This window comes from Salmo trutta, chromosome 21 (genome assembly GCF_901001165.1).
Source record: "Salmo trutta chromosome 21, fSalTru1.1, whole genome shotgun sequence".
Taxonomy (NCBI): domain Eukaryota; kingdom Metazoa; phylum Chordata; class Actinopteri; order Salmoniformes; family Salmonidae; genus Salmo; species Salmo trutta.
The window spans coordinates 5688986-5703441 of record NC_042977.1 but is presented as its reverse complement, the minus strand read 5'-3'; the positions used below and the strand labels follow the sequence as shown (position 1 = coordinate 5703441).

The 14456-nt window shown below is 42.7% G+C and overlaps 1 protein-coding gene across 3 annotated transcripts in view; it reads left to right on the top strand.

Moving 5' to 3' along the window:
• pex5lb (peroxisomal biogenesis factor 5-like b) overlaps positions 1-14456 on the top strand; it is a 151394-nt gene that overhangs the window by 62256 nt on the left and 74682 nt on the right. For all 3 annotated transcript variants that reach the window (XM_029704018.1, XM_029704017.1, XM_029704016.1), the window contains one exon: positions 1682-1796. In XM_029704018.1, coding sequence (XP_029559878.1) covers positions 1682-1796 — 115 coding nt within the window. The remainder of the gene's footprint in view (positions 1-1681; positions 1797-14456) is intronic.

Here is a 14456-nt window from a genome sequence, read left to right as displayed (position 1 = left end):
CCGTTTTGTCACCAAAGCCCCATATACTACCCACCACTGCGACCTGTATGCTCTCGTTGGCTGGCCCTCGCTTCATATTCATCGACAAACCCACTGGCTCCAGGTCATCTATAAGTCTCTGCTAGGTAAAGCCCCGCCTTATTTCAGCTAACTGGTCACCATAGCTGCACCCACTCGTAGGACGCGCTCCAGCAGGTATATTTCACTGGTCGCCCCCAAAGCCAATTCCTCTTTAGCCGCCTTTCCTTCCAGTTCTCTGCTGCCAATGACTGGATCGAATTGCAAAAATCACTGAAGCTGGAGACTCCAGCTGTCAGAGCAGTTTACAGATCACTGCACCTGTACATAACCCATCTGTAAATTGCCCATCCAACTACCTCATCCTCATACTGTTATTTATTTTGCTCCTTTGCACCCCAGTATCTCTACTTGCACACTCATCTTCTGCACATCTATCACTCCAGTGTTTAATTGCTGTATTGTAATTATATCGCCACTATGGCCTATTTATTGCCTTACCTCCCTTATCCTACCTCATTTGCGCACACTGTATATAGACTTTTTCTATTGTATTATTGACTCTGTTTGTTTATTCCATGTGTAACTCTGTGTTGTTGTTTGTGTCGCACTGCTTTGCTTTATCTTGGCCAGGTCGCAGTTGTAAATGAGAACTTGTTGTCAACTAGCCTACCTGGTTAAATAAAGATGAAATTAAAAAATAAAAGCCATTCCAAATTGTCTTTCTCATTCCTAATTAAAGGGGTTGTAATGTCTGAGTCATTAGAGTCTACCTCACAGAGACAGTTATGACTCTAGGTCACACTCAGACCCTCTCTCATTTTCCTTCCCAAATAGACATGGGTGAAGATCCATAGTGCACATGGGCATGTATGCATGTATGTCCTCGCCGAACATAATACGCAGTGGTTTAATGGTGTATGGTGTCTATGGTAGAGGAAGCGGTGCTCTCTATCTCCCAGCTACTGCTTATCTGTTTGAAGGCAATGCACTGTTCCATATATAGCTTTATGTCCGTAAGTGGTCTATGTAACATCCCCAATGTTGCACAATCTGACATATATGGGATCTATATATATCTCAGTCATGTGCTATATATCATCCTTCATCAATGGAAAGTAAAGGATATCATATATTGTATTACATGACATTTTACTGTAAGCTGCTCTGTGTTTATGGAACATCAAGGAATACTCAGGGTCACTATTTAGTCAAGTGATGTAAATAAATATAATATGGTTACACTTTCACTTTTACATTTCATTCTCAAATGAGATGTCATTTATGTTTTATGTAATTTGTCACGTTTTATTATTTTGAAGATCTGTTTCGCAACTCGTATGGTCAAGGGATTTTGGCAGTTGTTTTATTATGTGTTGTATGCTTGGTTTCACCATCGCTCCTCTTTTGGTTCTGCTTCATCAAAATCAGTTCTTCTCCTCATCCTCAAAATGTTTTGTTTAGCTGTGATCCGATTCATCTCAATCCCTATGAATTCAGGCATAAACTTGAAGTGTTTCATATCCAGTTGATAGTAATCCGTTTCTGGGCTGGATTTGGCTCACAAGCCACGAGTTGCAGACTCCTTCTATGGACTATCCTTCTCCTGCAGCATTTTTCTTTTTTTGTTTTCTGTTTTCCTCACTGCGTCTCTCCTCCCCAGCTGGTCGGTGAGCAGCAAGAGAGCCGCCCGCTGCTGAGCCCCTCCATCGACGACTTCCTGTCAGAGAGCCGCATCGATGGCCCTGTGGTCCGGCCGGTCACCTCCAACACAGCAGGTAGCCCTCTCTCATTACCCACAACTCATTAATGCCCTCATCTGCTACTCTCCTCTCGTTCTCTCTCAGCCAGTCCCAATTTGTTCCCTGCCCCACCCTTCCCCTAGGCAAGTGTTTCCCATAGCTCTCCTCAAGGGCCCCCAGCCAGTTACACTTGAAGTATTCCACTACAAGCACACCTGAATCAATGGCAAAGGTTCATAAAGATGCCGGAATTCAGATATGACATCAGTGTTTTAGGACTATCCACAGAATTTGTAAACAACGGCACATGACATGGTTCAATATACAAATAAATCGCAAAAATGTTCCAATTGGCAGGCGTCTCAAAGCTGCCCCACACACAATACCCCATAATGTCGAAGTTGAATAGTTTTTGTTTTCACATAAAAAATGTAAAACTGAAATTTCGTTAAGTAAGCATTCAACCCCTTTGTTAACCTCTACGGGATTGGTGTCCTGTAGAGTTTAAGTTAATATGCTATAACCACCCAACACATCCAAATGTGCAACTTTTGTTGGAATGACTGAAATTACCACTGGAGCACATGGGGAAATAAATCAAGAGGGAAACAAACAATCTCTATGCTTAAATTTGTCTTTCCTAGTTGGTGATGAAGAAACGCATCAGAAGCATAATGTTAAAATCAATCTTTTAGTTAGTAAAAATCACAATTGTCAATCAACATTTTTGGCCTAATGGCTAAAGGCTGCCACACCCTGATCTGTTTCACCTGTCTTTGTGTTTGTCTCCACCCCCCTCCAGGTGTCGCCCATCTTCCTCATTATCCCCAGTGTATTTATATCTGTGTTCTGTTTGTTGCCAGTTCGTCCTGTCTTGTCAGGTCTTACCAGCATGTTTTCCAGTCTCCCTGCTTTCTCAAGTTCTGTTCCCTAGTTTCCCCGGTTCTGAACATTCTGCATGCCTGCCATTCTATACTTGCCTGACTCTGACCCGTTTACGAACCTCTGCCTGCCCTGACCCCGAGCCTGCCTGCTGTTCTGTACCTGCCTGACTCTGACCTGTTTACGAACCTCTGCCTGTCCTGTCCCCGAGCCTGCCTGCTGTTCTGTACCTTATTGACTCTGACCTGGATTACAGACCTATGCCTGTGAAAGTGTGGGCGTATCGTCAGTGGGATATTGTGCTGGAGACCTGAAGAGTTTTGTCTTATTGGTATTCTTTGTACTGACAGAATACATTTAAGTGAGAGTCCATAAACCATAATATATTAAATTAAACAGAGTTCCTAATTTGGAATAATGTCACCTATCTTCTGTTTTGGCAGTCAACTCGCTCAGTTGCTGCTCCAGAAATGCTCGATCAGCCTCCAGGTCTTCCACTGGAGCCTGGAGGATCTCTGCTTTAATCTTCCATTGGACCAATTCCTGGCTCATCGGCTTAATGTTTTCACTTGAACTTCAACAACATGAAAGAACATAAACTGAATACAAATATAAACGCAAGATGCAACAATTTCAAAGATTTTACTGAGTTACAGTTCATAAAGGAAATTAGTCAATTGAAATAAATAAATGAGGCCCTAATCTATGGATTTCACATGACTGTGCAAGGGGCGCAGCCATGGGTGGGGCTGGGAGGGCATAGGCCCACCGACTTGGGAGCCAGGTCCACCCACTGGGGAGCCAGGCCCAGCCAATCAGAATGAGTTTTTCCCAACAAAAGGGCTTTATTACAGACAGAAGTACTCCTCAGCCCCCTCCCTCCCCCTCCTCAGTCGATCCCGCAGGTGAAGAAGCCCGAATGTGGAGGTCCTGGGGTGGTGTGGTTACACGTGGTCTGCGGTTGTGAAGCCTGTTGGATGTACTGCCAAATTCTCTGAAACAACGTTGGAGGTGGCCTATGGTAGAGAAATTATCATCTGTGACATTGTTTTGAGACAAAACTGCACATTTTAGAGTGGCCTTTTATTGTTCCCAGCACAAGTTGCACCTGTGTAATGATCATGCTGTTTAATCAGCTTCATAATATGCCACAACTGTCAGGCGGATGGATTATCTTGGCAAAGGAGAAATGCTCACTAACAGAGATGGTAACACATTTGTGCACAGAAGTTGAGAGAAATAAGCTTTTTGTGCACATGGAACATTTCTGTCATCTTTTATGTCAGCTCATGAAAAGTGGGACCAACACTCTACATGTTGTGTTTATATTTTTGTTCAGTATAGTTGGGGAGAAAATATAGCACAGGAAAGTTCATCATGCCGGACACGAGACATTCAATAACCAAATTTGGTTAATGTTTTTCATGTTTGCATGCTGTTTATTCACTGCAGCACCATCTCTGGGCCAATGATGACTGAAAAGAGATGTTTTACAATCTGAACTCTTGAAGCGATACAGTATGCGATCGTTAACGTTAACACTGACAAATGCTAGCTATGTATAGCTAGCTAACTAAACATGGTATTTCACAAAGTTTAGCTTTCTAGCTAGTTAGCTAGCTACCTTTTTATAGCTTATACCATAGATAAGAGGTTAGCTAGTTCTATAATCTTTGCTTATACTGTTATCATTAGCTTGCTAACTACTTACATTCCCCCTCCTCGTCCTCTTCCTTTGCATGGTCACACATCCGCGCTCTTGTCCCCTGAGCAGAAAAGATGGTGGACATGAAAACGTGAGCTAGCTAGCTAAACAAGCTCCAGGTACCTTACTAGCTGTGGCCGAAAACGTATAATAGCAGCAATTGTTGTTAGACTTGCAGTTTACATTTTGCTAGCCAATACTTTTTAGCTCAGACATGAATCATATTTCAACAATGTAGCTAGGCATCTAACATTAATTTACCTTATATCATTGTATTGCTTTGTAGACACTCCATATGGTCCTCATGCAGTTGCAGCGGTGAATGTAACGTTACTGCAGGCGGGGAGAGAGGGGCCGTCCGGTTCGGAAGTGCAACGATGTGCAATGTCCACATAGAAACGAACACCCACATAGACGTCACTCATGAAAGATCGCAGTGAAATCTCTCTGCATGGTTATGCACTTTGGTCCCAGCCAATGAAATTAGTGTGCCAATTATATTCAAATAGTACGCCAATTCCAGTCAAAACACTATCCATTATTCCAGCCTGTCCCTAATGGATAATAGATTAGAGATAATGGATAGTTTAGTTAGAAAACTGACTAGCATGGTCTATGTCAAACAGAACAAAAAATCTACATAGAAATTGATAAACTGTCTGCAGGAGAAACGTCTGCTGAAAGGAAAAATGAAAAGTAAGAAGTGTGTGGACGGAAGATGAAGATGGTGTCATACCAGTGCACAGAGAACTTCATCTGGGAAGTCATTGTTAGCTAGTGTTAGCTGTATTAATCAACTGGAAGCAAGTGGCATTTTTGTTTTTAGAAACAATGTTTAATTTAAATATGTAATAATGCAGCCCATCAATATTTGTTGCCGACCATAAACCGGAAAACAAGCTGATATGTTAATAGGCTATCGTGGTATGATATGAGCTTTGAATGTCCAAAAGGCTCCTCAACAGCTTCTACCCCCAAGCCATAGAGACTGCTGAACAATTCATCAAATGGCCACCCGGACTATTTACATTGACACATTTTACACTGCTGATACTCGCTGTTTATTATCTATGCATAGTCACTCTATCCCTACCTACATGTACAAATTACATTGACTAACCTGTACCCCCGCACATTGACTCAGTACCGGTACCCCCTGTATATAGCCTCGTTAATGTTATTTGATTATTACTTTTTATTCCATTTCTTACTTTAGTTTATTTAGTAAATATTTTCTTATCCAATGATGCAGTTCAAGAAATAGAGTTAAAGGCTTGACAAATACATTTTTGATTTGATTTGCTGTGGTGGAGTTCTCCATGGTTCTGCAGTAGCCGGTGAGTGCAGCCTGTGCCTAGGCCCTAGGTCTACTGCTCAACTGGAATATGTGGCTCTGACCTAGGCTATTGACCACTGTTTCTGTATGGTCTCCACTGTCCTGAGCAAGCTCTGTACTGGTGGTGCCCCGATCCCGCAGCTGAATCAACTTTAGAAGACGGTCTTGGCGCTTGCTGGACTTTCTTGGGCGCCCTGAAGCCTTCTTCACAACAATTTAACCGCTCTCCTTGAAGTTCTTGATGATCCGATAAATGGTTGATTTAGGTGCAATCTTACTGGCAGCAATATCCTTGCCTATGAAGCCCTTTTTGTGCAAAGCAATGAGGACGGCACGTGTTTCCTTACAGGTAACCATGGTTGACAGATGAAGAACAATGATTCCAAGCACCACCCTCCTTTTGAAGCTTCCAGTCTGTTATTCGAACTTAATCAGCATGACCGAGTGATCTCCAGCCTTGTCCTCGTCAACACTCACACCTGTGTTAACTTCTTGGGGCTATGTGGGACGTTAGCGTGCCACCCGTGGCGCACCCTATCAACAGCAGGTGCATTTCAAGAGCGGCAAATTTGAAACCAAATAAATGTCAAAATTCAAATTTCTCAAACATACAACTAACTTACAGCCTTTGAAAGATAAACATCTCCTTAATCTAACCACGTTTTCCGATTTCAAAAAGGTTTTACGGGGAAAGCATAAAGTTAGGTTATGTTAGGAGAGTACATTGACAATAGCTGTGTGTAGTGTATTGTCGATTCAAAGACAGGCGTCACCAAAACCATAAAATCAGCAAAAATTATGCACTAACCTTTTACAATCTCCATCAGATGACACTCCTAGGACATTATGTTAGACAATGCATGCATTTTTAGTTCTATCAAGTTCATATTTATATCTAAAAACAGCGTTTTACTATGGCGTTGATGTTCAGGAAATCGTTTCCCTCCAATACCGGCAGTCAAGTCATGACAACAAAATAATTAATTAATATTAGAAAACATTGGTAAAATATTATATTGTCATTCAAAGAATTATAGATTTACATCTCTTGAACGCAATGGACTTGCCAGATTTAAAATTAACCTTACTGGGAAATCACACTTTGCAATAATCTGAGCACTGCGCCAGAAAAATACGCATTGCGATACAGACTAACCGCCATGTTGGAGAGATCTAAAATCGAAAATACTATGTAAATAATCCATTACCTTTGATTCTCTTCATCAGATGTCACTTCCAAAGAATCCCAGGTCCATAACGAATGTAGTTTTGTTCAAAAAAGCTCATCATTTATGTCCAAAAACCTCCGTGTTGTAGCACATGATCTAAGCCAGCCGGACTTCACTTCACTTCAAGAACGGAAAAAATATATTTCCGTTCGTTCAAACATGTCAAACGTTGTATCGCATAAATCATTAGGGCCTTTTTTAACCAGAACATGAATAAAATTCGACGCGGACCATTGGGTTCTCTTTTAAAACGTTTCGGAATGAGAGTACCCACCATCAACTCGCGCGCCAGGTGTCACGTTCCAAGGTTCTTCTTCAGTCAGATCTCACTGTAGAAGACTCAAAACACTTTGTAAAGGCTGGGGACATCTTGTGGAAGCAATAGGAAGTGCCAAAATATTCCTCAGCCCCTTTGTTTTTCAATGGTATAGGCTTAAAGTCAATTCAACACATCAGGTATCCACTTCCTGTCAGAATCTGTCTCAGGGTTTTGCCTGCCAAATGAGTTCTGTTATACTCACAGACACCATTCAAACAGTTTTTGAAACTTTAGGGTGTTTTCTATCCATATATAATAAGTATATGCATATTGTAGTTACTGGGTAGGATTAGTAACCAGATTAAATCGGGAACATTTTTTTATCCAGCCGTGAAAATACTGCCCCCTATACCCTAACAGGTTAACGAGAGAATCACTGACATGATGTCAGCTGGTCCTTTTGTGGCAGGGCTGAAATGAGGTGAAAATGTTTTTTGGGGGATTCAGTTTATTTGCATGGCAAAGAGGGACTTTGCAATTAATTGCAATTCATCTGATCACTCTTCATAACATTCTGGAGTATATGCAAATTGCCATCATACAAACTGTGGCAGCAGACTTTGTGAAAATTAATATTTGTCATTCTCAAAACTTTTGGCCACGACTGTACATAGTCTTGTCTATGTTAACACACTGTGTTGTGACTATAATGGCCTATTATGTAGTAGTCCTTTAAGGCTGCAGTTATGGGTGTGGTTGTAGGCGTGTCCAACCCACAGGTGCCATCTTGAATTTGCTGCAAGCCCATTCTGACAGAGAGCTGGGGCTAGCTCGATCCAATCGGGAGAGATGCTGGTTGGAGCTAGAGACCGAACGGTTGACGGCTGGTTTGTGCATTGACAGTGTCCGATTCGGATTGGAAAGCGACAGGGTTTTGAGTGTTGACGTGGAGGTGTTTGACCAACGCTGCGCTGTGACTGGAGCAGAGATGGATGGAAAGGTAAGAGGGTTAGGACTTGAGGAGGATGGGATGAGTGTAGCGGTGGAGGGGGAAAAGTTAGAGGAAGAGTAGTGCGAGTAGATATGAAGAAGAGGAAGACTGAGGATCTTTTGCAGGTCTCGTCAGGGGAGAGTGGTGATGAGGGAGGTTCGGTTCACAGTGTTTTATGGAGAGAAGTGGAGTTCAATGGGTTGGTTAAGTTTAAGGACAAGAGTGGAGTCATGGCGGGGAGTCCGGTCGCATTTGCTCGTGATTTGTATAGTAAAGTAGGAGAGGTTGTGTCTGCTAAAAGTCTTTGTGATGGAAGTTTGGTGGTGGTGTGTAATGATGCTGAACAGCATGAGAAGGCTCTCAAACTCAATCAGGTATGTAAACGTGAGGTTGATAGTAGCATACTGGATCAAACCGGACGGTAGTGGCTGAAAGGAATTATTTTACCAGAGTCCCAGAAATTGTTAACATAAACAAAATAAAGGATCACTTGAAGGGAGGCTCTCTTATTAATGCAAAGTGCCTCCAGATGACACAAGAAGGGAAGGTGGATAGCCTGTCAGAGATACTAAACTTTGAGGATCTGGTACTGGCAGAAAAATTTCAGATGTGCAAGCTCATGTTCCGAAACCATTGCATTGATATAACTGGTAAAGGTTTGGGTATGTGGCGGTGGTGTTTAAAGGCAAAATTATATTTGTGAAGTGTGGGGGCGAACATGAATGTGGAGATCCAGTTAAATTGCTGTGCAGTGAGGAAAAGACAAGTAGAAGTGCAGCAGGTGAGGAGTGAGCGTAAAATCTCATATGCAGAAGCGGTAAAGGTAGTTCACGCAGAGCACCTAGAAGAGCAGGTATTCCAGGACAGATTGGGATGCAGGTTGGGCGTGATGTAGGGAGAAAAATGAGAGAGAACACAAGACTGGTAGACATGAAGAAGGTTGTTACATATGCACGGTAAGTGAGAAATCTAAGAATAAGATTTGGCTTGTTTAGGTATGGCCCTGCCCTGCCCCCGTGTGGAGCTCTTCAGTTACTGTTTCTTATAGAATTCATAATTGGGATTTTGTCATTGCAACTTATTTTTTTATAGCAGTGTTATTATGTTACTTCATTGTAATATTGTTTTATTGCTATTTCCTGCTATTGTATTCTAATTACTAATAATTCCTCATTCTGTACTTTCAGAAACCACACACATAAACAGTAATAAACATTATTTGCGAACATCATAACTGGACATCTTTCGTGCCGAAGATTGAGGCCAACTTTTGTATGCTAGCAACATACTGTTTGAATTTACACTCCTTTACAGTTTTAGTGGAGGGAAAAATAGGTCTATATGTAATGGTTGTCTATTTCTAGTGATTGAGCAACAAAAACAGCATTCCCATCCCCCACCCCTAAAGGCATTGTATCAAGGCAGGTCACCTGTCAAGACAGTCAGTCAGTAATTGCGGCAGATGTGCTCAATAGTCCCCAAAGTGTGGCGTAACACACAGGGCGTGTCACAAGCGAAACACATGTACTTTATGAACTTCCTCTGCTTCCTTCTCCTGACGCTGGACAAGCAGACTATGCAGTGCCTCCTTGTGCGACTGCCTTGAGCAGCAGTTTGAGGGTCTTCGGAGGGAAAATGTAGTGCCGTGAGGCATAGGGGATTGTCTGCAGCAGGACACCCGCCAGTGGATGGACGCAGAGGGGTGTGGTGCTCGTTCATCGGCTCTCATGAGGTTCTCTCTATACTTTTGGTAGGTGATCATCTCACCGATGAGGGAGTGGCTAGGTGGGTGAGATATTGTCAATATAATTGCATAATGGAACTGTATGTGAACTATATGTTCAATTACAAAAAAAACGTGTTAAATAATCATCTCACCTGTTAGCTGGCGGTGAATTATGTGGCCATTGAGGACAGCAGTGTCGACCTGATGAAAAAATATATTCTTCTACCACTTGGTAGTTTTCCGAGCACGTTCCACAAAGCTGTTTATCATGTCCGCCTTATCCACTGCCCCATTTTGATGTTATAGTCAAGCACGCAGTCTGGTTTGATCTTTCTCCCGTCAGGTGGTCCACCTTTCCTGTGGCAACATGGTTGCTATATGGACAGTGGAGAGGACATGGACGTATACAGCTGTTGACCGTTCTCCTTGATCTCCCCTTCTGCATCTTCCTGCTTCTGAATCCCTGCATCCCTTTCCTGTTCAAAAGTCTGTGCCAAAGGCCCCTGTGAGGGGGGCTGTTGGTCTGCCTCAATCACCACCAGCATCTTCAGAGTGACCTGGTACTTCGTTGGTGTGCAAGGGGTCCTCAGATTCAGGGTTCTCAATGACCACAAGGTTGGGGGCAGCTCCTCACTGTCACTGTTAGAATCTGATTCCTGACTTTCCGACTCACAATTTACAAAAATCTCCAGAATTTTTTGCTTTTGAAAGACATTGCTAATGCTACAGCTTAGCCCACTAGCTACATACATAAACGTCAACACTGAATTTCTCTGAGTGACTGTCAGAGGTTACTTGATTGACTGCCGGCACGCGCCAATTGTATGAATAAATCAATATCAGAAAATGGTTTGTGTGATGTTTTCAAGTACTGGTGACAAATCATGGATTCCGATTCTTGCACAGATTGTAATGGACACATACAGTATGATGTGTGTAAAATCCTTTTTCAAGGTTGTACTGATTATGATTAGCTAATTGCTGGTTATGTGTGGAGCCATGTTTGTTGACATCATACAATGCATTCTGGGTGTCACGGTAACGTCTGTCAGACTAAAGATGTTATAACAAAATGAGGTGAAAGGATGGTTGAAATTAAATTGTATTTGGCACATGCGCTGACTACAAAAGGTGTAGACTTTACCATGAAATGCTTACTTACGAGCCCTTAAAAAGTTAGAACATTTAGCTTTTTTTTTAAGGAAATAGTAACACAATTAAATACGATTTTACTGAGTTACAGTTCATATAAGAAAATCAGTGAAATTAAATAAATTCATTACGCCCTAATCAATAGATGACTGGGAATACAGATATGCATCTGTTGGTCACATATACCTTAAAAAAAAAAGTGGCTCAGGCTCTCAGGATCTCGTCACCGTATCTCTGTGCATTCAAATTGCCATCAATAAATGCAATTGTGTTCGTTGTCAATAGCTTATGCCTGCCCATACCATAACCCCACCATGGGGCACTCTGTTCACAATGTTGACATCCGCAAACTGCTCACCCACACGACGCCACGCACGTGGTCTGCGGTTGTAAAGCCAGTTCAACGTACTACCAAATACTCTAAAACGATGTTAGTGGCGGCTTACGGTAAAGAAATGAATAATCAATTCTCTAGAACCAGCTCTGGTGGACGTTCCTGCAGTCAGCATGCCAAATGCATGCTCCCTCAACTTGAGAACTCTTTGGCCTGAATGCTAAGCGGCACTTCTGGGGGAAAAAAACTAACAATTTAATCAATTTTAGAATAAGGCTGTAACGTAACAAAATGTGGAATTAGTCAAGGGGTCTTAATACTTTCCAAATGCACTTATGGCTCAATCATTAGGGATTTTTTGGGGTTGGGCTCATTAAATGTCTTTTAATGTTGGGCTAATGAAATGTATTTAAATTATGGCTCATCAGGCTCGAATTTACACTAAAATCCAGACACAGGCCTATGCTTTTGAATGACGCTTCCGGTTTTGGCAGGAAATCACGGGTTACCCGGGAGAAAAGTGATGGGAGTATTCAGACCCCTTTACTTTTTCCACATTTGTTACATTACAGCCTTATTCTAAAATGGATTACATTTTTGTTCCTCATTAATCTACACACAATACCCCATAATGACAAAGCAAAAACAGGTTTTAGACATTTTTGCAAATGTGTATATATATATAAAAAAATAAAACTTACATAACATAAGTATTCAGTCCCTTTACTCAGTACTTTGTTTAAGCACCTTTGGCAGCGATTACAGCCTCGAGTCTTCTTGGGTATGACGCTACAAGCTTGGCACACCTGTAATTGGGGAGTTTCTCCCATTGTTCTCTGCAGATCCTCTCAAGCTCTGTCAGGTTGGATGGGGAGCGTTGCTGCACAGCAACATCCCTACAGCATGATACTGCCACCACCATGCTTCACAGTAGGGATGGTGCCAGGTTTCCTGGGTCTGGACCCTGCCCTGTGCAACTGGGTCCTGGAATTCCTGACGGGCCACCCCCAGGTGGTGAGGGTAGGTAACAACATCTCCACCCCGCTGATCCTCAACACTGGGGCCCCACAAGGGTGCGTTTTCAGCCCTCTCCTGTACTCCCTGTTCACCCACGACTGCGTGGCCATGCACGCCTCCAACTCAATCATCAAATTTGCAGACGACACCACAGTGGTAGGCTTGATTACCAACAACGACGAGACGGCCTACAGGGAGGAGGTGAGGGCCCTCGGAGTGTGGTGTCAGGAAAATAACCTCACACTCAACGTCAACAAAACAAAGGAGATGATCGTGGACTTCAGGAAACAGCAGAGGGAGCACCCCTCTATCCACATCGACGGGACAGTAGTGGAGAGGGTAGAAAGTTAAGTTCCTCGGCGTACACATCACGGACAAACTGAAATGTTCCAACCACACAGACAGCGTGGTGAAAATAACGTGGCAGCGCCTCTTCAACCTCAGGAGGCTGAAGAAATTTGGCTTGTCACCAAAAACGCTCACAAACTTTTACCGATGCACAATCGAGAGCATCCTGTTGGGCTGTATCACCGCCTGGTACGGCAACTGCTCCGCCCATAAACGTAAGGCTTTCCAGAGGGTAGTGAGGTCTGCACAACACATCACCGGGGGCAAGCTGCCTGCCCTCCAGGACACCTACACCACCCGATGTCACAGGAAGGCCAAAAAGATCATCAAGGACAACAACCACCCGAGCCACTGCCTGTTCACCCTGCTATCATCCAGAAGGCGAGGTCAGTACAAGTGCATCAAAGCTGGGACCGAGAGACTGAAAAACAGCTTCTATCTCAAGGCCATCAGACTGTTAAACAGCCATCACTAACATTGAGTGGCTGCTGCCAACATACTGACTCAACTCCAGCCACTTTAATAATGGAAAAATGTATGTAATAAATGTATCACTAGCCACTTTAAACAATGCCACTTCATATAATGTTTACATACCCTACATTACTCATCTCATATGTATATACTGTACTCTATACCATCCACTGCATCTTGCCATCTTGATGTAATGTATCACTAGCCACTTTAAACAATGCCACTTCATATAATGTTTACATATCCTACATTACTCATCTCATATGTATATAATCTACTCTATACCATCTACTGCATCTTGCCTATGCTGTTCTATACCATCCCTCATTCATATATTTTTTATGTACATATTCTTATTCATTCCTTTACACTTGTGTGTATAAGGTAATTGTTGTGAAATTGTTAGGTTAGATTACTTGTTGGATATTACGGCATTGTCGAAACTAGAAGCACAAGCATTTCGCTACACTCGCATTAACATCTGATAACCATGTGTATGTGACAAATAAAATTTGATTTGATTTATGTGACGCTTGGCATTCAGGCCAAAGAGTTCAATCTTGGTTTCATCAAACCAGAGAATATTGTTTCTCATGGTCTGAGAGTCCTTTAATTGCCTTTTGTCAAACTCCAAGTGGGCTGTCGTGCCTTTTACTGAGGAGGGGCTTCCGTCTGGCCACTCTACCATAAATGCCTGATTGGTGGAGTGCTGCTGAGATGGTTGTCCTTCTGGAAGGTTCTCCCATCTCCAAAGATGAACTCCGGAGCTCTGTAAGAGTGACCATCGGGTTCTTGGTCACCTCCCTGACCAAGGCCCTTCTCCCCCGATTGCTCAGTTTGGCCGGATGACCAGCTCTAGGGAGAGTCTTGGTGGTTCAAAACTTCTTCCATTTAAGAATGATGGAGGCCACTGTGTTCTTGTGGACCTTCAATGCTGCAGAAATTTTTGGTACCCTTCCCCAGATCTGTGCCTCGACACAATCCTGTCTCGGAGCTCTACAGACAATTAATTTGACCTCATGGCTTGGTTTTTGCTCTGACATGCACTGCCAACTGTGGGACTTTATATAGACAGGTGTGTGCCTTTCCAAATCATGTCCAATCAATTGACAGGTCGACTCCAATGACGTTGTAGAAACATCAAGGATGATCAATGAAAACAGGATGCACCTGTGCTCAATTTCGTGGCTAATAGCAAAGAGTCTAAATACTTATGTAAATAAGGTCTGTTTTTTGTTATTAA